This window comes from Esox lucius, chromosome 11 (genome assembly GCF_011004845.1).
Source record: "Esox lucius isolate fEsoLuc1 chromosome 11, fEsoLuc1.pri, whole genome shotgun sequence".
NCBI lineage: Eukaryota > Metazoa > Chordata > Actinopteri > Esociformes > Esocidae > Esox > Esox lucius.
Genome location: NC_047579.1, coordinates 16,572,816 through 16,594,975, shown reverse-complemented (window position 1 = coordinate 16,594,975; position 22,160 = coordinate 16,572,816). Strand labels below are relative to the sequence as shown.

Sequence of the window (22,160 nt, the reverse complement as noted above, 5' to 3'; positions counted from 1 at the left end):
GATGGCAACACTTGCGGGCCGGCTGAACTACTCGTCTGCTTTCTTGTTAACGATACATTTTTGTATTTTCATTGAGGCATCCCTATATTAAAATGTGGAGCCAAGAAGAGTCTGTGTATTATAAATACATCTCAAACAACGTTAATTTGTGCGCTTTCATTTATATGTTGAATAGGATAATGCTTGGGCACGAATTACCTGGCCTGTGTAAATGTGTAGAGTTATAAAGGTGTGTGTAGGGTGTCAGATTATAGACTTTTAATTAAAATGAACTTTCTGTAAGTATATTTTCATCACCTCACACACAAAGTCAAGTGATTTATGTTATTCATTGTGATCAAAAATTATAATGAATAAGCAAATTATTTTCAGTTCCTTTACAAGAGTACTAGTCCAACCACTAAACCTAGTAGCCTACAGAAAAAGCTTTTGGTCACATCACCCAGTTGAAAGAATGTTGAGCTCAAACAAACCTATGATATTTATCTTAGAAGACATGCAGCTATGAGATATGCAAGCAGACAAAACCTGTTAACATGACATGTGACTAAAGACAAATAGAATATCATTAACACAGGCTATCTGCATGATCTGCACAATACATGATGTGCACAGCATCTCGAGGAGATATTATAATGAATTATGAAGTTTTTATGAAGAATTAACACATCAAATAGGCCTTTTGTTAGCAAATAGGGTACATAAAATGTGCCACCCACAGGTCAGTACCAGTAAGAAATGAAATTGAAACTTTCAACCCTGATCCTCAGAAGAGTGACTGGACAAACCTGTTACCAGTCACCGAAGTGTTCCAGGCTGCTTGTTTTATTTTACAAGCGGAGCACATGTCACGTTGTAGGCAACTATGCCACTAAACATCCTCTGCCATGTATTGTCAATGAAGCTGAATGGCTCTGCTAGCGGGCAACCATATAAATGTAGAGATTTACATATTCTTGTATTAATGCAATAAAAAACCTTCTTTGATATTATTTTAATTGGGATTAAATCGTAAATCATGATAATTTTGGCATGAAATTCTCATTTCGTCCCACCCTTACTTCCGAGGTACACTATAGTCTAATTCTCTCAGAAGTAGCAGATCATTACAAAACATTGTAAGGCCCAGAAATGTAATTCAACCAATAACTAATATTACCAAACTATTTTCTGACCCACTGTCTGGCTGCACCGTGGAAATAACAGTTGGGCTCGGAGTTATGAGTTAAGCAATGCATCACTACTAGGCCCACAGACCTAACTTAACGTTATGCACAGTCAGTGACAACAAGCTCCACATGGAGATTAACATGACACACTGCCACAACCACTGAGCTAGAATTCAGGAACAACACACAGATACTGCTGTCGGAGTCCAGATATACTGTACTTTGAGAAAAGGCCAAATGCAATGGTAATTGTTATTAGTATTGAAATGTAAAATGCCAAATTCTGTGTGTATGTCTACATTCTGTGATTCCATCCACAATCACTGTGAGGCTATAATTATAGGTTCCTACTTGTGTGACGAACACTTATCAAAATCAGTCAATAGGAAACATTTTGGGGGTTCTCTACCCATTTTAGTCCCCTCCCAGCTTCACGATATCCAAATGTCTATTATGGCCTTTTGTTTTCTCAACATCTTCACATAAGTTACATGATAGTCAAAACATTGAGACATTTACTATAAGCATGTTTTACCAAGCTATTCAGATTCTTTTCACAGTGCTCACTCAGTCAGGAAGTGTTTATCTGATACATGGGTGTTTCAGGGTAACACAATCCTCACATTCCCCATTGTCATTTGTGTTGTAGTTTATTAATACTCACCTCAGAGTCTCTAGTCTACATTGTGGATCCTTCAGCAGAGCAGAGAGTTTCTCCACTCCTGTATCCTTCAGGTCATTGTTACTCAGATCCAGTTCTTTCAGGTGTGAGGGGTTTGACTTCAGAGCAGAGACCAGAGAAGCACAGCCTTTCTCAGTGATTCCACAACCTGACAGTCTGGAGTGAGAATATCATGATGTCACAAACAGAACAATAGTTCAGAATAACATTAGAATGATTCTCATGAAGTCTAGGGAATAACTGCATGACTGTACTTACAGAGCAGTTCTGCAGGTTTTGATCACTGGCAGCAGTCCCAGAAGACCTTCCTCTGATGTGGAATATTTCTTCAGTTCAAACACATCAATCTCCTCTTCTGAAGTCAGTAACACAAAGGCCAGAGCTGACCACTGTGCGGGTGACAGTTCTTCTCTGGAGAGACTTCCTGAACTCAGGTATCTTTGGATCTCCTCCACTAGAGAACGGTCATTCAGTTCATTCAGACAGTGGAACAGATTGATGCACCTCTCTGAAGAGGGATTCTCCCTGATCTTCTCTTTGATGTACTTGATTGTTTCTTTATGACTCTGTGAGCTGGTTCTGGTCTTTGTCAGAAGACCTCGTAAATGCTTCTGATTTGACTCCAGTGAGAGACCCAGAAGGAAGCGGAGGAAAAGGTCCAGGTGTCCAGTCTTACTCTGGAAGGCTTTATCCACAGCAGTCTTGTAGAATGGGACTTCAGACTGGTCTCTGAACTTAACTGAAACGATCCTGTCAGTTGATTGTGGTTCATCCATTAGATTCACATAATTGTTGATGAATGAGAGAAACACATATACAGCAGCTAGAAACTCCTGAATACTCAGATGGACAAAGCAGAACACCTTGTCCTGGTTCAGCCCACATTCCTCTTTAAAGATCTGTGTACAGACTCCTGAGTACACTGATGCTTCATTGATATCAATGTCACACTCTTTCAGGTCTTCTTCATAGAAAATCAGATTGCCTTTCTGTAGCTGTTGAAAAGCCAGTTTTCCCAGTGTCACAATGCTCTCTTTATTCCAATGTGGATCAGTCTCTTTTTTCCCATCATACTTTACATTTCTGTGTGTGGACTGGAACACAAGGAAGTGTGAGTACATGTCTGTTAGTGTCTTGGGCAGATCAACTTTATCATCTGTAGTCAACATGTACTCAAGGATTGTAGCAACGATCCAGCAGAAGACTGGTATGTGACACATGATGTGGAGGCTCCTTGATGTCTTTATGTGTGAGATGATTCTGCTGGCCAGGTCCTCATCACTGAATCTCTTCCTGAAGTACTCCTCTTTCTGTGAGTCATTGAACCCTCTCACCTCTGTCACCAGGTCAACCCACTTGGAAGGGATCTGATTGGCTGCTGCAGGTCTGGTAGTTATCCAGAGGAGAGCAGAGGGAAGCAGATTTCCCTTGATGAGGTTTGTTAGCAGAATGTCCACCGAGGTTGTCTCTGTGACATCACAACAGTTCTTGTTGTTTTTGAAGTCAAGGGGCAGTCGGCACTCATCCAGACCATCAAAAATGAACAGAACTTTATATTTGTTGTAGTTGGAAATTCTTGCTTTTTTGGTTTCAATTGAGAAATGATTGACGAGATGAATCAAACTGAGTTCTTTCCCTTTCATCAAATTCAACTCCCTAAAAGGGAGAGGAAATACAAATTGGACTTCCTGATTGGCTTTTCCTTCAGCCCAGTCCAGAATGAACTTCTGCACAGAGACTGTTTTTCCAATTCCAGCAACACCATTTGTCAGCACAGTTCTGATAGGTTTGTCTTGTCCAGGTAAGGGCTTGAAGATGTTGTTACATTTGATTGCTGTCTCTGGTCTTGCTTGTTTATTTGTTGTCTCAATCTGTCTCACCTCATGTTCATTATTGACTCCTCCACTTCCACCCTCTGTGATGTAGAGCTCTGTGTAGATCTTATTGAGAAGTGTTGGGTTCCCCTGTTTAGCGATACCCTCAAATAAGCACTGAAACGTCTTCTTCAGGTTAGATTTGAGATCATGTTGGCAATTCACAGCAAGCTCATCTGAATGAAGAAATAACACAGATTATATTCATTAGGTCTCTTGAAATGCCTACAATGTTGTATGAATTAATAAACACAGAGAATGACAGAATGACAGTATTGTAAGATATATGTTTCTTCTCTTTCTTGTATGTTAAGGTTTTCAACACAGAAGAGCTTGTTATTCGTGGTCTCAAGGTCACTATAATATAATTTGGAATAATAAACAGTAACAGAAAACTCATACTTTTCTCCAGTGTGTCAGCAAGCTCTTTCTGTTTCATGTGCCTCAGGAAATGCAGTGTGATCTTCAGAGTCCCCTCTTTGGCACTGCGCTCCTGCTTCTTATCTTCGGGGTCCACACCTTTGTCATCCTCCCTCTGACTCTTAAATCCTTCTGGGAGATCTGAACTCAGCATTGTCTTAAACCTCTTTAACTCTTTCTTCACAAATGTAATGATATTCTGTTCTAGTACCTGAAAGAGGCAGGATGCAAAAGTTCACATCAGACTGAATCAAAGTTAATGAAATATCAATACAATATTAACACATTTATGAATAATTGACAGATTAAATTTACTCGTGGTAAAAAGAAACAAATGTACATAACAGAACCACATACACTGAATATCGAGGACAGGTCTTTTTGAGGACACTGGACAGGTTGACCACTGAGAATTTCAGACAGGGATATTTCAGGTCGGTCTCTGTGGACAAAACATCTACAATTTAGTGTTTGAAATAAAATGTGAAGCAGCCACTAGACTCAGTGCTTCCCTTTACTGGCTCTGACAAGATCAACATCAATCACCAAATAAGAATCAAAAGCAGCTCACGATCTCTGGACAAACTGATTGGCAGCATCGGAAATACAAAATAAATAAAATAAACAGGAATATTTTACATAAAAAATAATGCCCATAATGCAAAAGAGTAACAATAAATCAAACCTATTTTAACTTTGGTGGGTTTATTAATAAAATGTATTTTACCAGCTTCATTTAATGCATCTTAATAAAGATGACACCATACGTTGTGGTATTTCTCATAAATGTTACTACGCATCGTGCCTCAGAACACCTCATGATCCTACCTGTTGTCATGATAATGAGGAACCAGATAAACAAATAAGAGACAAAGTTGAGAATTCTTACCTTTGTTCAGTAGAAAAGTCTCCCTCTCTGAGGTTTAAAGGAAGATCCATAGAATTGTCACTCTTCATAGACACACAGCTGGGTCCAGGGGAGGCTGGTCTCTTCCGCTGAATTGGGCTTCAAAATAATAGAGACAAACATTTATTTACACTGAACCCTGATGGGGGTTTACATTTTGACCTCACATCTTGGCTTTGCTGTCATATTTCACAGAGTATAATTTTAGAAGAAAGGTACCTCTTCTTCATCTTTGAAGACAAACTACTTTTAGAGGAAGTACTCATCTCAGAGAGACAAATTTTAGAGGCTTAGACCCTCTCCTCCAATCTCCACTTAGACCTGTAAACACATCATGGAAACACTTCCTGAATCAAGACTGTACAGAGACACAATATCTAGGTCAGACACAAGCTGAAATAATGACACATTGACTTGAGTAAACCAACAAAAAACCAACATGGAGAGAATAACTCATTTTTCATTTTCCTTTTCTATTATTAAATGTTCTACTAATAACAGAGACCAAATGTGATGCGAGACATGAGAACTGATACAAGCAATTGCTGTTTATATACATACGATGCAACATACTTTAATATTTTTTTAAATAGCTTTTTAATAGTTAGCAAAACATTATTGCTAATATTATTTATCATTATCTTTTCATGAAAAAAAACTTGCATTTGATGTGACATTAAAGCATGAAAATGTAGGTAATATATTTACAGTTACATAAATATGGCGTAATATAGTACTCTCACTATTTGGTTGACTGGCTTCTTGTGTGTCACTGCTAGCAAGCGCTTAGGCAGGCGTACTTAACATGACACTGTCGACAAGCCATGTACGTATTGTTTCTCTATCTGTATTCAGTCCATGAATGGTTTTTCCCTCTTCACAACATGATAGGTGGTCATAATGAGTTTTTAAATTCAGCTACGTGCCACCTCATTAATGTACACCCCTCTTAAGTCCCTGCAGCGACGTGTTGCAGGGTGTACTACGAAGCGAGGCAGCTCGAAGTAACTTCCCAATTAACCCGTACTACAAAAGGGGAATACGTTTTACCTGAGACTTGCTGTCATGGCCACTTATGCTGCATCTCTGAATATGCAACATAAGAAATACCCTCCCACCCACAAAAAGGCCGGCACCTTTGGAAGACCCAATCAACATTGCTGCAAGGATTGTGAGAGGCTCACTCTGCAGGGCGAGGGTGTTTAGAGACCGTTTAACTCCACTAGTTTTCCACGATTGTGTTTTCTAATAAAGAAATTGATTCTCATCTGAGGGAATTCCGTATCTTTGCCTGTTTCTAAGGCCAGACGTGTCTAATGCCACTTGCCGAAGTAATGCCCTTACTGTTGAAAAGACGTGTTCATTGCTTTGAGATTTTTTGCGGTCAAAATAGTTTTCTGCACAATGAAATACAATGAAAAACATTGTATATACTCCGAAAGGGCGAGCACAACTAAGGCTTTAATGGGGGCGTCCATCTTATTTTCCGACAATGGACGGCAATCAACTTGGGTTACTCAGGTGTGACGTCACTCCCAGTTCCAAGTAAATGGAATGCACCATTTATGCCGTGCAGTCCTCAAGGTGGTACTTTTGCTCTCACCAAACTGCTTGATGCATTTTTTGTGTTCCCTCGCCATTTAAGTGTTCTAAAGATCCGTTTTTTATGCAATCGCAAATAATTTGCTAAAAAAAGACTGGGCCTAGGCTATATACAAAACTTGTTTCTTCCCTAAAGGAATCCAGAGGGTGATTGACCGTACACATATACCAATTAGAGCTCCCCTGGGAGAACATGATGGGGTTATGTGAATAGGAAGTAATTTCACAGCATTCATGTTCAGGTTTTTGATCTTTAAATACATACAGGTAGCCCTACAACCTAGATGCTTTATGGATTAGCCTATATCTTAAACCATTAACAGTGAGCAAAGGGTCAATTTCAGAGATGTAGCCCATTGTGTAGGCCATAATTGAATAATCTTAGTATTGTTCACATATTTAGATAGGACAAGTTTACTCTTACTCCACATCTCAATCATACTACAAATAAAAGATGACTCCGTAAGACAAAATAGAGAACATATGACAAGAGTACAGCTCTTATGAATTTACTCTGTTGGCAATGCGCTGCCAAGCCACACTGGATTTGATGGCTGTCACGGTGTGAGATTTAGCTGTTAACCTTGCTTTAAACTCCTCATATCCTGACATTATAAATGTGCATTCTTCCAGGGAAGAATACATCTGAGTAGGTTGAACTTCCTCTGTAGTAAACCCCTCAGGATTTCTGTAGTTGTTTGTTCCCTTGAAAAACAACCCTGTCTTACCAGCTTTCATCAGAAGCACATGACAGATATGGCAGTACGTGTCCCTTGTCATTATTGTTTTCAACTCAAGGAACCAGTTCTATCCATGAAAACAAAAACCATTGCGTTTGCTTTGCCTTATATGACACGCCATGTTTGGGTCCTGCTCTAGAATGCACTATGAACTACCACTAGTCAAAACAGACGAGCCATCGAATATAATTGGACAAAAAGATGACGTACTGTACCATGTGGAGGGAGAAGCGCCACCAACACATTTTAATGACAGAACAAACAAATATTGTAGCGGCAAAGGTGACAAAGATGACAAACACATTTTAATGCAATTGTATGGGATAATAGGGCACAGGCGCCGAACGGCCAGTAGGAAATAATGTCGGGCCAGTAGACATTCACTGGCCTGACATTAGGTCCTACTGGCCCAGGGCCAGCGGGCCATTTTTAAGGTTGAACCCTGACTAATTTACTTTGTAACTTATAGAGCTCAGATCAAATACACTGTAAATGCAATAAGCAGCATTCTCAACCATCAACATCCTAATGATGACCCACGATATAACCACGCAATGGCTACTCAAACAAACTGACCATGGCAGCCATAGTGAGTATGACTGTTCGTGTATGTATTATAACTGCACTTTTTAAACCGCAAGTGCCTCATTCTTGACTGTTACCAAAACATTTCAAACTATTTTTAGTGGCACTTCAAATTAATTTATTTTAGTTGTATGTTCTCAAACTATTTTAATCCTGAAACAAAATACAATTAAGTGGTATTTCAGTCTCTGCAAATGGTCTTGGAAAAACTGGTACAAACACAATCAGACTAGAGCGCTTTTTCAACATGTAGTCGAAGCAAATACTTTGGTTTTCTATATCTACGCTTGAACCACGTGACCTACTGTTATATCTAACCTACTTTTATATCTTGACGAAAGATATCGAAATCACACAGACTCCTTATTACAGGGGCTCAAATTTAATTGGACAAATTAACACAGTCAAAGATAACATTTTCGTTTTTAATACTTTGTCAAGAATCTTTGCAGACAATGACTGCTTAAGGTCCGGAACGCATGGACATCACCAAACACTGGGTTTCCTCCTTCGTGATGCTTTGCCAAGCCTTTACTGCAGCTGACTTCCGTTGTTGTTTGTTTGTGGGTCTTTCGGCCTTAAATTGTCTTCAGCAAGTGAAATGCATGCTTGATCGGGTTAAGATCAGGTGATTGACTCAGCCATTGCAGAATATTCTACTTCTTTACCTTACAAAACTCCTGGGTTGCTTTCGCAGTATGTTTTGTGTTGTTGTCCATCTGTAAAGTGAAGCGCAGTCCAATCAAGTTCGCTGAATTTGGCTGAATCTGAGCAGACATATCCCTATACACTTCAGAATTCTTCTGGCGGCTTCTGTCTTCTGTCACTTCACCAATAAATACTAGTGACCCAATGCCATTGGAAGCCATGTATGCCCATGCCATCACATTGCCTTAACCATGTTTTACAGACCCCAATCACACCTCCAACACGACCACTGCCTTGCTAAAGAAGCTGAAGGTAAAGCTGATGGACTGGCCAAGCATGTCTCCAGACCTAAACCCTATTGAGCGTCTGTGGGGCATCCTCAAATGGAAGGTGGAGGAGCGCAAGGTCTCTAACATCCACCAGCAATGTGATGTCGTCATGGAGGAGTAGAAGAGGATTCCAGCAGCAACCTGTGAAGCTCTGGTGAACTCCATGCCCGGGTTAAGGCAGTCCTGGAAAATAATGGTGACCACAAAAAATATTGACACTTTGGGCCCAATTTGGACATTTTCACTTAGGAGTGTACTCACTTTTGTTGCATGCGGTTTAGACATTAATGGTTGTGTGTTGTGTTATTTTGAGGGGACAGCGAATTTACACTGTTACAAGCTGTACACTCACTAATTTAAATTGTAGCGAATTGTCATGTAGCGAAATGTCTCTTACTGAAAGTGATAGCCTTGACTTTGGCCAACGACAGACACTCCTCGTTTAGTTCCACCCACAAGAGAAAAATCGAAATATCAAGTCGTTTTATAGCTTATATGAAAAAAATGAGATATCAAAATAAGTCAAAATCAGGTTTTGAGTTCTTGTAAAAAAACGAAATAACGGATTATCAAGCGTGTTTCTTGTGTCTGCTTGTTTCGTTTTGACGGGATAAGGAATTATACTCACGTACACGGACCGTACGATTTCTTTTGAAGAAGTATTGACGAGCAAATACATATCAAATATAAAATCAAATTTACCCTGGTCTACGCCAGTATGTGACTGGTCATCATTCACGAGGAAGCGCCGTTAGTGCCTTTGCTCGTGTTTTATGAGGAAATATTTTCCTGTACGACATTATTTATTCGTCTGCTGATATCAGGAGTTAATTCATCATTAACTTTTAAAGCTCAATTAAAGTAACAAGTAATATCTCACTTCTGGTCTTCATTATCATTTTCTGTTCTATATTACTTACGTAACTATTGTATCTTCCCTTTTGTCATTTGCTCCGATGTTTCAAGAAGAATTTACTTTCGATTTTATCTGCGTCTTGTGAGCAACATTAAAGAAACACTTCCGGGTCACGAAAATCTGGAATTTTTCAAAATAAAAGAGACCAACGAATTACTTAAAAGCTGAGATAAATTGAGTTTATTAATTGTTTGAGAACACGTACCTCTCAAAACATTGACAACAATTCAAATATGATCATATTTAAGAGTAATTTCGATAAAAAGTGGGTGTTAGTGGGTGTTAAAACACGTTCCAAGGGTAAAATTCAGACAATGCCAATGACAGAATATGGAATACATATTGCCTCATAACTAATAAATTATTGAATATTCCACAGAGAAAGCAGTGTAGGAAATGTCCAGGAGAATGTGTAGAGTAAGACAAACCTGTCTAATCATGGGGAACAGTGTGCTACATCTAGCAACACAATATTTCCACACCCTCTTTTTCCACCATGTAACTTAATGGATATGAAATACATATTGACTCATACAGAAAAAACTATTATATACGCCGCGGTGAATGTATTGTAGGAAATGTTCAGGAGACTCTATAGAATGATTATATGCAAAGAAATCAAGGGGCACTCTGTATTTGCAATTGTTGCTGGTGTTTTACTGCGCTCATTCCATTGGCCACAATGCAACTCAATGCATATGAAATACATATTGGCCTATAAAAAAAAATATATTCTACACGCCGCGGTGAATGTATTGTAGAAAATGTTCAGGAGAGTTTTTCACAGAGTTTTTGCATATAATCATTCTATAGAGTCTCCTGAACATTTCCTACAATACATTCACCGTGGTGTGTAGAATCGTTTTTTTTTTATAGGCCAATATGTATTTCATATCCATTGAGTTGCATTGTGGCCAATGGGGTGGGCGGAGTAAAACACCAGCAACAATTGCAAATACAGAGTGCCCCTTGATTTCTTTGCATATAATTACTCTATCCACCTTCCTTGACATTTCCTACAATACATTCACCGCGGCGTGTAGAATATATATTTTTTTATAGGCCAATATGTATTTCATATGCATTGAGTTGCATTGTGGCCAATGGAATGAGCGCAGTAAAACACCAGCAACAATTGCAAATACAGAGTGCCCCTTGATTTCTTTGCATATAATCATTCTATAGAGTCTCCTGAACATTTCCTACAATACATTCAACGCGGCGTATAGAACAGTTTTTTTTTTATAGGCCAATATATATTTCATATCAATTGAGTTACATTGTGGCCAATAGGATCTAGGATGGGTGGAGTAAAATGCCAGCAACAATTGCAAATACATAGTGCCCCTTGATTTCTTTGCATATAATTATTCTATACAGTCTCCATTTAATAGAGTACATTTTTACAATATACACTAAGCAAAGTGTAAAAATCTATACATTTAATATTATTAAAATCGCGAAATCGCGTTTTACCGCGGACTTCTATTTTGAAGGCAAAATCCGAAAACCGGAATTCTTATTGTTGCTACGGAATCTCTAATGTTGCCAGCATGACGCTAATTTCGATTTTAGACAATCTTGTGAGCAACATTAAAGAAACACTTCCGGGTCACAAAAATCTGGATATTTCCAAAATAAAAGAGACCAACATATTACTTCAAAACTGACATAAATTGAGTTTATTAATTGTTCAAGAAAATGTACCTCAAAACATTGACAACAATTCATATGATCATATTTAAAAGTAATTTCAATAAAAAGTGGGTATTAAAACACGTTCCAAGGGCAAAATTCAGACAATGCCAATGACAGAATATTGAATACATATTGCCTCATAGCTCATAAACTATTGAATATTCCAGTGAAAGCAATGTAGGAAATGTTCAGGAGAGTGTGTAGAGTAAGACAAACCTGTCTAATCATGGGGAATTGTGTGCTACATCAAGCAACACAAAATTTTTCACACACTCTTTTTCCACAATGTAACTCAATGGATATGAAATACATATAGTCCTATACAAAAAAATAAAACTATTCTATATGCCGTAGTGAATGTATTGTAGGAAATGTTCAGGAGACTCTATAGAATGATTATATGTAATTGTTGCTGGCATTTTACTGCACTCATATCATTGGCCACAATGTAGCTCAATGGATATGAAATACACATTGACTCATACAAAAAAAAAATTCAATACGCCACAGTGAATGTATTGCAGGAAATGTTCAGGAGACTCTATAGAGTTATTATAAGCAAAAAAAATCAACGGGCACCGTGCATTTGCAATCGTTTCTGGCATTTTACTCCTTCCATACAAATGGCCACAATGTAACTCAATGGATATGAAATACATATTTTCCCATACAGAAAAAAACTATTCTATACGCCGCAGTGAATGCATTGTAGGAAATGTTCAGGAGAGTGGATATTGTGATTATATGCAAAAAAAAAAATATCAAGGGGCACTGTGTATTTGCAATTGTTGCTGGCATTTTACTCCTTCCATACAATTGGCCACAATGTAACTCAATGGATATGAAATACATATTGACTCATACAGGAAAAACTATTCATTCTTTGATAAATACTGCAAATGCTGTTGATTTGACATTCTCAAACAAGGGTGTAAACAGCGTAGATTATCTCACTTATAATAACCAGGCTATTGTGTAAGGGACAATATATTAGTGTCACTCGTTGGCTTGGTTTGAGGCATGTGTCTTCGCTAGCAGTTGCAGTAACTCAAACTAACATTGAAAATCCATCAAGCGTCAAGTAATCTCCAAAAAACCTACAGCACCTGCAAGAAAAACTATTACGGACGTGCGATGCGTGCCCGTTGCCTCGCGTGAAGCGCATCTTTATGGAAACAGAATTGCTTCTAAATTATTGCAAATGTGCAGATCACAAATTACAAGCATGCACTTGGACGGTTTGCAGCCGAGTGTGAAGCGGTGGGGATGAAAATCAGTACCTCCAAATCCGAGGCCATGGTCCTCAGTCGGAAAACGGTGGCTTGCCCACTTCAGGTTGGTGGAGAGTGCCTGCCTCAAGTGGAGGAGTTTAAGTATCTATGGGTCCTGTTCACAAGTGAGGGAAGGATGGAACGGGAGATTGACAGACGGATCGGTGCAGCTTCTGCAGTAATGCGGTCGATGTATCGGTCTGTCGTGGTGAAGAAAGAGCTGAGCCGCAAGGCGAAGCTCTCGATTTACCAGTCAATCTACGTTCCTACTCTCACCTATGGTCATGAGCTTTGGGTCATGACCGAAAGGACAAGATCCCGGATACAGGCGGCCGAAATGAGCTTTCTCCGCAGGGTGGCTGGGCGATCCCTTAGAGATAGGGTGAGAAGCTCGGTCACCCGGGAGGAGCTCAGAGTAGAGCCGCTGCTCCTCCACATCGAGAGGGGTCAGCTGAGGTGGCTTGGGCATCTGTTTCGGATGCCTCCGGAACGCCTTCCTGGGAAGGTGTTCCGGTCCTGTCCCACCGGGAGGAGACCCCGGGGAAGACCTAGGACACGCTGGAGGGACTATGTCTCCCGGCTGGCCTGGGAACGCCTCGGTGTCCCCCCGGAAGAGCTGGAGGAAGTGTCTGGGGAGAGGGAAGTCTGGGCATCCCTGCTTAGACTGCTGCCCCCGCGAGTCCCCCAGTAGAACAATAGAGTCCCCAGTCGGAGCACTTTCCAGCACCCCTCCCAGAGACTCCAAGAAGCTTGGGTACTCTGCACTGCCGTTCGGCCCGTAGGCACAAACAACAGTGAGAGACCTATCCCCGACCCGTAGGCGCAGGGAAACGACCCTCTCGTTCACCGGGGTAAACTCCAACACATGGCGGCAGAGCTGGGGAGCTATAAGCAAACCCACACCAGCCCGCCGCCTCTCACCATGGGCAACTCCAGAGTGGTGAAGAGTCCATCCTCTCTCAAGGAGTGTGGTTCCGGAGCCCAAGCCGTGCGTAGAGGTGATCCCGACTACCTCTAATCGGAACCTCTCAACCTCACGCACGATCTCAGGCTCCTTCCCCGCCAGCGAGGTGACGTTCCACGTCCCTCATGTTGCCATATTGAAATAAAAATGTAGGCCAAGTGTTACTGATTAAACATGAAACCAAAAATGATATACTGACTAGTCATGATATGTTCATCTAATTAATAAACAAATGCTCGTTCATCTTTTGATGGTGCAATAATTTGTGCAATGTGTCCCAATGTGCAATGTGTCTCATAGCACCAACTACACCAGGTGGTCCAGCTATGGCCATGAAGTCACCTTCGTTTCTTTGTAGTTGGCGAACATCAAGAGGAAACTGAAAGATTTTTTAGACGATATGGGGTCTGGAGAGGTCATTTATTGTTTAATGTAATATTCTACTGACAAGAGGACTGAGATATACGTAGTTCATCTGTGCTGCATAGCTGCATTTTCCCTGTGGCCAAGTAGATCTGAGTTGTCACAACCTTTATCTCTGGTGTTATTAAGATGTTTCTGTTTGTTGGTGAAGTGATTTCATCCCTGACTGGCTCTACTATGATCATAATACCCTCTCAATTAAGACAATTCCTTTTTAAAAGCTCAGTATCATGAAATGTTTCTAAAATCTTGTCCTGATTACGAGGCGGATTGCCAGTAGCCCTTTTGGGATTGTTTGTGGGTTGGTCTTACTGACTTAGGAGATCTCTTGACTACCCATAACCTTTCACAGATTTAGGAGCTGGCTTTAGCATTAAAATGCTTAGTAAAATACTCTTAAGCCAAAAATGTAAAAGTCCTAAAATTAGGACTGACATGCCCATTGTTTTTAACAGTTCCTCCTAAATCAGCAAGTAAGGAAGTACTTTTGAGTCTTAAAATATTTTCTGAATGTGGCCCCTGTTGTATAGGGTTCCCCAAAAGGTTAACGGTAGGTCCCCACTATGGAAGATTCGATTTCCGGCTCAGGGGTTTGGTTTGTAGTAAACATTTTGTATACTCTCAGAATTTTGATTACTTTTAGTTCTAGGAGTTAGATTTAGTGTTTAGTGTTAGGTTATAGAGAGAAGTTTATTTAAGGCATAAATGTTAGTTAACTGAGTTTAGGGGTGGAGTTAGTATAAGGAAAGAGTTAGGTTAGAAATCGGTTTAGGATTAGAGAATAAGGAACATGGATTTCTGAGTTTCCAGTCACTATATGGACTTAAAAACAAGATTGTGTGTGTTTTACTGTAAATCCCACTGGATAAGAGCATCTCCTAGATAAAAACATATGTAAAGAAATATGTGCATTTGAAGTTAATTAACTGATAAAGTAAATGTTCCATTATTATTGCTTTAAAATTTTAAAGCAATAAGATCTGAGGTTACAGTCATCCAGTCTGGGAACAGGAGATGATATATTAGATGTACAAAGCCTTAAGCATAATAATTCTGTATACATCAAAACATTACCAGAACTTACATTGCTCTCTACAGGTTTTCACTACCGGCAGCAACCTCTGATAACCTTCCTCTGATGTCTTGTATGTCTTCATGTCAAACTCCTCCAGTACCTCCTCTGACATCAGTAACAGGTAGGCCAGAGCTGAACATTGGTGAGGTTCAAGTTTTGTTTCTGAAAGAGTCCCTGATCGTAGGGAGGTTTGAATCTCTTCAACTAGACAGTTGGCACCAAGTTCATTCAGACAGTGGAACAAGTTGATGATCCTTCTGGTGAGGATACTTTCTTGATCATCTCTGACAGGTACTTTACTGTTCTTTTAACTGTTTCCTCATTACTCTGTGTTGTACTTCCTGTCTGTGTCAGAAGACCTTGTAAGAGATTCTGATTGGACTCCAGTGAGAGATTCAAAAGGAAGCGGAGGAACAGGTCCAGGTGTCCATTCTTACTCTTCAAGGCCTGTTCTACTGCTCTCCTGTGTAAGTCAGATAACCTGTCTGCTCTCCAGTGTAAGTCAGGTAACCAGTCTGATGTAAACATTTGCTCATAATAATACCAATGTGAGTCCTTACCCAGACAAGATTCTAGAGCATGTACTGCTGCTAGAAACTCCTGAATGCTCAGATGAACAAAGCTAAAGACCTTTTCTTGATAAAGCCCAGATTCTTCTATAAAGATCTCTGTACACAGTGCTGAGTACTCTGATGCCTCTGAGACCACAATGCCACACTGTCTCAGGTCCTCCTCATAGAAGATCAGGTTGCCCTTCTGAAGCTGTTGGAAAGCCAGCTTTGACAACTTCAGGATCATGTCTTTGTCTGACTGAGACAGTTCCTTTGGATTTGTGTCTGTGGATTTGTTGTACTTTTTGTTTTTCATACTGGTTTGGATGAGCAGGAAGTGTTCGTACATCTGAGTCAGAGTTTTGGGGATTTCATCTTTCTTTGCTTCATTCAGCATCGACTCAAGGACAGTGGCTGATATCCAACAAAAGACTGGTATGTGACACATGATGTGGAGGCTTCTGGATGTTTTTATGTGCTTGATGATTTTATTGGCCAGATTCTGGTCTGTGATTTTCTTCCTGAAGTACTCCTCTTTCTGTGGCTCATTGAACCCCCGTATCTCTGTGACTTGGTCAACACACTCAGGAGGGATCCGATTGGCTGCTGCAGGTCGTGTGGTTATCCAGAGGAGAGCAGAGGGAAGCAGATTCCCCTCGATAAGGTTTGTCAGCAACACGTCCACTGAGGTTGGTTCGGTGACATCACAGCACTTCTTATTGTTTTTAAAGTCTAGAGGAAGTCGACACTCATCCAGACCATCAAAAATGAAAACCGTTTTGGTTAAACCATCTTCAATTCTGTCATTTGTTTTCAGTTCTGGAAAGTAGTGGGTAAGAAGTAGCATCAGACTATATTGGTCCTTTTTCAGTTCAGGGTCATGGAAAGGAAGAGGAAATATTAAATGAACATCCTGATTTGCTTTTCCCTCTGCCCAGTCAAGGATGACCTTCTGCACACAGACTGTTTTTCCAATGCCAGCGATTCCTTTAGTCAAGTTCCCCCTCAAAACTTTATTTGGACGTTGTTTCATTGGCTTGAAGATGTTGTTGTATTTTATTGGTGTCTCTGGTGTGGTTTGTCTCTTGGACGCCATCTCGATCTGTCTGACTTCATGTTCTTCATTAAGTCCTTTACTTCCACCCTCTGTAATGTAGAGTTCTGTGTATATGTCCTTTAATAGAGTTTGGTTTTTCACACAGCATTTGATACTTCTTTTTCAGTTTAGTCTTCATTTCTCGTTGGAGCCTCAGGTGAGTTTGACCTGTAGGAAAAAAATTAGAATGACAGTAGTAACATACAACTTCTCAAATAATCTTAGATTCAATGACAACCTTTGCATGTTAAAATAGATTAACACAATCTGGTATTAAAAGCTCTTTAAATATTAGAGAATATCTTAGTTATGTGTGTGTGTCTGTTTCAGGTTTGTGTGTGTCTGTCTGTCTGGAGAGAGACTCATTTTAGTGACAACGGCCTCTAAAATGAGTCTCTCCTGGGAAGCAGGTGTGATTGTAATTCCATCGATCGACACTCTTAAGGAGTAATAAACAGAGACAAAATTCAATAGGCATGAGTTAACTATTTTATTAAATTATTTGCAAATAAGAGAGACGCGTCAAATGCTTACAAACATAATCGTGAAAGGAGTCTCTAAATTAGTACATGAAGCATTCAACAGTATTTATCACAGATAAAAGGGGTGTGGTAAGTTGTTGCCCATCTGTCTTGTGTCAGGTTTTACCCAAAGGGCGGGCTGTTACCCCACATGGGTAACTTTCTCAACTCTTGAGGAGGACTCACAGCGTCTGGACAAACAACAGATAGAAACTAAAGGGTTATACAAATTTACGAGTAAACCCTCTAATCCGCTGGTGCCGGTCAAGGATGCCCCCCCAAACAATACCAGATCCCTCTCTACCACATTCCTTTTCTTATCCAAACATGGGGACTCAGTATCTTTAAACTAGTACATCAGTACATACATCAGTTCATGAATTTCCACAACAATCCATCCTCTTGATACCATGTCAAACCTTGGTATCAAACCTTAAACAGTTCACTCATTAGATATAGACTGCAATAGAACAGTCCTCTTAAACAACATGACCCAGTCAATATCATTACCCTTAATGATTAGAGAATGGAACAATGTCTGGATCCTCATTTACATGCTTCTAGACCTTTACCTTCGTATTAACTCCAAGATCACACATTGTCATTATACAGAATTATAACATAGTACAGCCAAACCTTTTATATTAAAATCATGGTCAAATGAATGAATTCAAGTGACACATATATTGACAGTATGGGGTATGTGGCAACGACACGTGGATGTGTAAACACCTATCACTGAATACATCCAATTACTCAATTCACTGAAAAGTCCTCTCCATGGTTCCAATTAGATGTACTTCCAAATTCATCACAAATGTTCTGCTCCTGCAAACATCAGACAGTCAGTTATGAACCATTTCTTGGCAGGCAAAGTGTTGTCCTTCATAGCTCAAATGTAGGTTATCATGGCGCAGCTTCTAGTTGTCTTCATTCTAGCTGCTTTATCAGCCAGGTCAGGAGAATCTGAGACCGGGTCGGAAAGTAATGGTTACTAGCACCAGAAAATTCACTTTTCCCTTCAGTGACTTCAATTCACTGTGTCTAACCTTTAAACACCGAAGCCCTCCTGTAGCGTGTCGTCGACCCCAGGTTCCTCTCTCAGCTACCTGGACAGCAGATGAGACGTACCTGGTATGGATCCAATCAGCATGGCATTATGTTGTGCAGTTGGTCTTTCCGCACCCTGGTTAACGTTGTTCAGAACCGGAGCTTTCCTTCGCCTCCATCCTCTCGGTTGGAGGTTGCCTTCTCCATATCATGGCAGAATCGTCAGGACTAAAATTAGTCCAGCTCAGGAACCAAACATCACTGTAGATGTGCGGCGCCCCCAGGGTAGAGTCTGCTCATAGCTATAGAACAGTCTGTGTCTGTGAGATCCTTCTCATCTCAGCCACCTCACAGTTGTCCTTTTAAGCCAAACTCTCTGGGCACCAACCAGTCCTCTATCGCTGAATCGCTTTCAAGTGTCCTGTACCTGAAGAGTGAATTATCCTTGAGAAAATTAGTTGCAACAGCACAGTACAACATCCCATATGTCCATTATATTAGCGTGTTGCATCTCGCTGATGCATTATAACCACACACTATCAAACACTCAAACCCTATATTTCCAATGTCTCTCTACTTCTTTTGTCTAAATACATTATAACAATTGTAATCAGTAACAGTATCATTAAAACAATAACATTTCTGGTGCTTCTGTTCTGCTAGTGTAGCAAAATAACAATTTCACTCTTTTCTAAGAACAGAAGAACACAATTTCTCATTTCTCATCACTGTATTTTAATTACTCATCAGTTAAGATAGTTTGTTTACATTGAAGAATCACTCTAAGAGTAGTTCATGGACAATTCCAGTTCACCATCCAACCAGATCTCATTTGCTATATAATTTACATCTGATTGTGTTGTATCGGAACTACAATCAAATTCCCCATTGTTTCACATAAATGATCAAATCCCTTATTGCAAATCAAAATATGTCGCACCATGTTGAAGGTCAGCTAACATAACTTTTATTTAGCCAATTTTCTCTACAAGATGAAACTCAGTGTGAACTTCTCTAAGTCTCTTATTATTATCCTAGAACATCAAAGACACTCTGTAATCCTGTCATAAATCATGACCAGCCCATCTCTCCAGGGCTCTCCCTGGAGTGGGGGGGTGGTCTACTAACCTAAGGATGAATCCAATCTCATAGGACAGAGTAGTGTTATCTTGAGGCCAGACAATAGTATACAAACATTTTTGTCTCATCATTCACCTCACAGAAACATCTGTTAACCATTAACATTCCAATGATTGCCTACTAAGACAGAAATTGAATTAGAATTAGAATACCCAATTTGATAATGTCACCAGTAAGTCTGTTTCTCTTCTAAAAAGTTAAAACATGTCAACAAAACATTTCATACAGCCACCCATACCACAGACTGGTGTTTGTGTGAGGGAGTTGAGCACTCCAGGGGGTCTGTACCTCTCTTTATGCAGAATTACTTTCTCAGTATCAATTAAAACATAACCAAACTTAGTAAACATGTAAGGAATAACAAAATGTGCTCCCTGCACGTTTTAACCCACTTAATCCATAATGCATGAGATTTGATTAGAAGTAATCATTTTAATATCAAATAAACTGAACAGTAACACTGTCACTTATTCATCCCATCAAATTAGTTATTTCTTAGCTAAACCGTTTCAAAATGGTAAGATATATTCTACTCAACCATAACCATGTTAGACTTTGTATACAATTTCAGAAGAACTCCATTCTTCATGTAACTCTTTAAATACCAGAAAATGACACCAAGCGTGAAAGCATAACCATTACAGGACGGACATGAAAAGAAAATCGATATTTGGGAGGAATCTAATATTCTAACGGAAACAAATGTGAAAATGATAAAAACACCCACAAAGAAAATAAAAATAAAACAATTGTACCAGTCTAGGGAATTTTCTCAACTTAGATTGATGTCCAGGTTATTCAAAATAGTGGTGATCAGTCAAAAATCGCTACTTTCATGCAACGACATCAAGATTGTTCTAGCAATTAACAATGTTGGATGACTTCAGGTCTCCACCCTTACTACAAGTAGGTTGCAAAATCATACATTTCGACATGAAGCTATTGAAAGGAAAAGAAAGCTAGCTTGCACTTAATGTTTGATTAACCCAAAACTAAACGTACTAATGTAGGGGAAATTACCACAGGTGAGGACAGGCAGAAAACTTGAACGGAACCATTAGTGCACGAGTCACCAACCCGTCGATCGCAGTCGACAAGTCGATCTTGGATGCCTTTTAACTTGATCGCGAAGAGTTTTCAAAATCAGAGAAAAAATAATATATATATTTGTATTCATTATTATTTATTAATTTAAAATGCACCATGTGTGAGCCTATTGTGTGCAGCAAATGGTGTCTAGGGGAGGGAGAGGCTGTCCAATCAAATAGCCTAGTTTACATATGAAGAGCTCTCTCTATGTTTTCGGTTCTGATGGAGTGGTGACGCGTTCATGTAAACGGCACCTAAGAGATGTCTCAAAGAACCAGCAAAAGTAATGATTATGAATATGTAAAATATTTCAATGAGACGTTTTTATTGGTTATTAATAAACAAATGTTTTTTTTGTGTCGGCTGCAAAGATGACCCGCGATCTTCGCAGAACGCGCCGGAGAGAAATGCACATTTCATAAGGATTAATAACTAATTTTCATACTAAAAATTTTAAATTAGAATTAAGATACAATTAATACAAAACGAAATTCGTGCTCCAGCCACCAGCACTAGAAGGCCTCGCATAATAACCATATCAACGACGCAATAAATGCGGTCACCCCATTATACAACCAAAAAAGCAAAACCTGGCAAGGCAACACTTCCAGGCTAACAACAATCTCGAACCAATACACAAATATTCCACACACAATGCAGCCAGTCGGAACCCTCGTGCACAGGGAATACCAAAATGGACAAATGCATTTACTAAGTCGACCATAACCAGATATTGACAAATGCCTGTGACTCCGGCCATAATCACATATAGAACAAAGACAATTGGCGCGCGCACACATACAACCCTAACCCTAACCAAATGAAAACGCCAGGCCCCGGAAAAACCTAATAACATTCAAAGAAACTAAAGTCCAAACACCAGAAACATACACACTGGCCAAAAACTCACCACAACGCCTACCCAACATCAAACGCAGCAAAAAAAAAAGTAACGCGCCGAAACAAACTCTATTTTAGTCATAAATCTCATGATATGTGAGCGCATTGCTCACACCAGAATCATTTAAACTTAATGTCTCCGAACACACATACCTGCGCCCTAACGCATAATTGCCCTAACACTTCCATCTCAATCAACGTGCCCTGACATCGTCGATAGACCCGTCTGCCCGTAAGTGAGATGTTCAAGGCCCTAGCCCGGTCTGCAGAATTTAAATGTGCCCAAACACATAATACCAGAATGTGCCCTAAGACACACACTCGCGCCCAAACGCAAAAAGGAGCCCTAACCCCCGTATAAATGCGCCCAAAACGCAAACTAAAGTGCCCTTCCTCCCGAGTTCGAAATTTAAGCCGGGTACCTGTACTGAGGAATCCCAAAAATCATAAAAGCCGCTCACCCTTTTGCAGCGGGGGGGGGGGGGGGGATCGGGCTCCAGAGACCTAGTC

At 39.9% G+C, this 22,160-nt stretch overlaps 2 protein-coding genes and 1 long non-coding RNA gene across 3 annotated transcripts in view; all 3 read right to left on the bottom strand.

Annotated features, from left to right (window-relative positions):
• Positions 1-22,160, bottom strand: part of LOC105006816 (protein NLRC3-like) — a 925,414-nt gene that overhangs the window by 195,872 nt on the left and 707,382 nt on the right. The gene's annotated exons all lie outside the window — the stretch shown is intronic.
• On the bottom strand, positions 5,041-9,948 carry LOC117595253. The gene is made up of 3 exons (XR_004576435.1): positions 9,877-9,948; positions 5,272-5,373; positions 5,041-5,151 (listed from the first exon to the last, which is right to left on the bottom strand). It is a non-coding gene; the product is annotated as an uncharacterized LOC117595253 (long non-coding RNA).
• LOC109615357 (protein NLRC3-like) overlaps positions 18,530-22,160 on the bottom strand; it is a 17,545-nt gene continuing 13,914 nt past the window's right edge. The window contains exon 6 of the mRNA XM_034295276.1: positions 18,530-18,948. Coding sequence (XP_034151167.1) covers positions 18,917-18,948 — 32 coding nt within the window. The 3' untranslated portion in view covers positions 18,530-18,916. The remainder of the gene's footprint in view (positions 18,949-22,160) is intronic.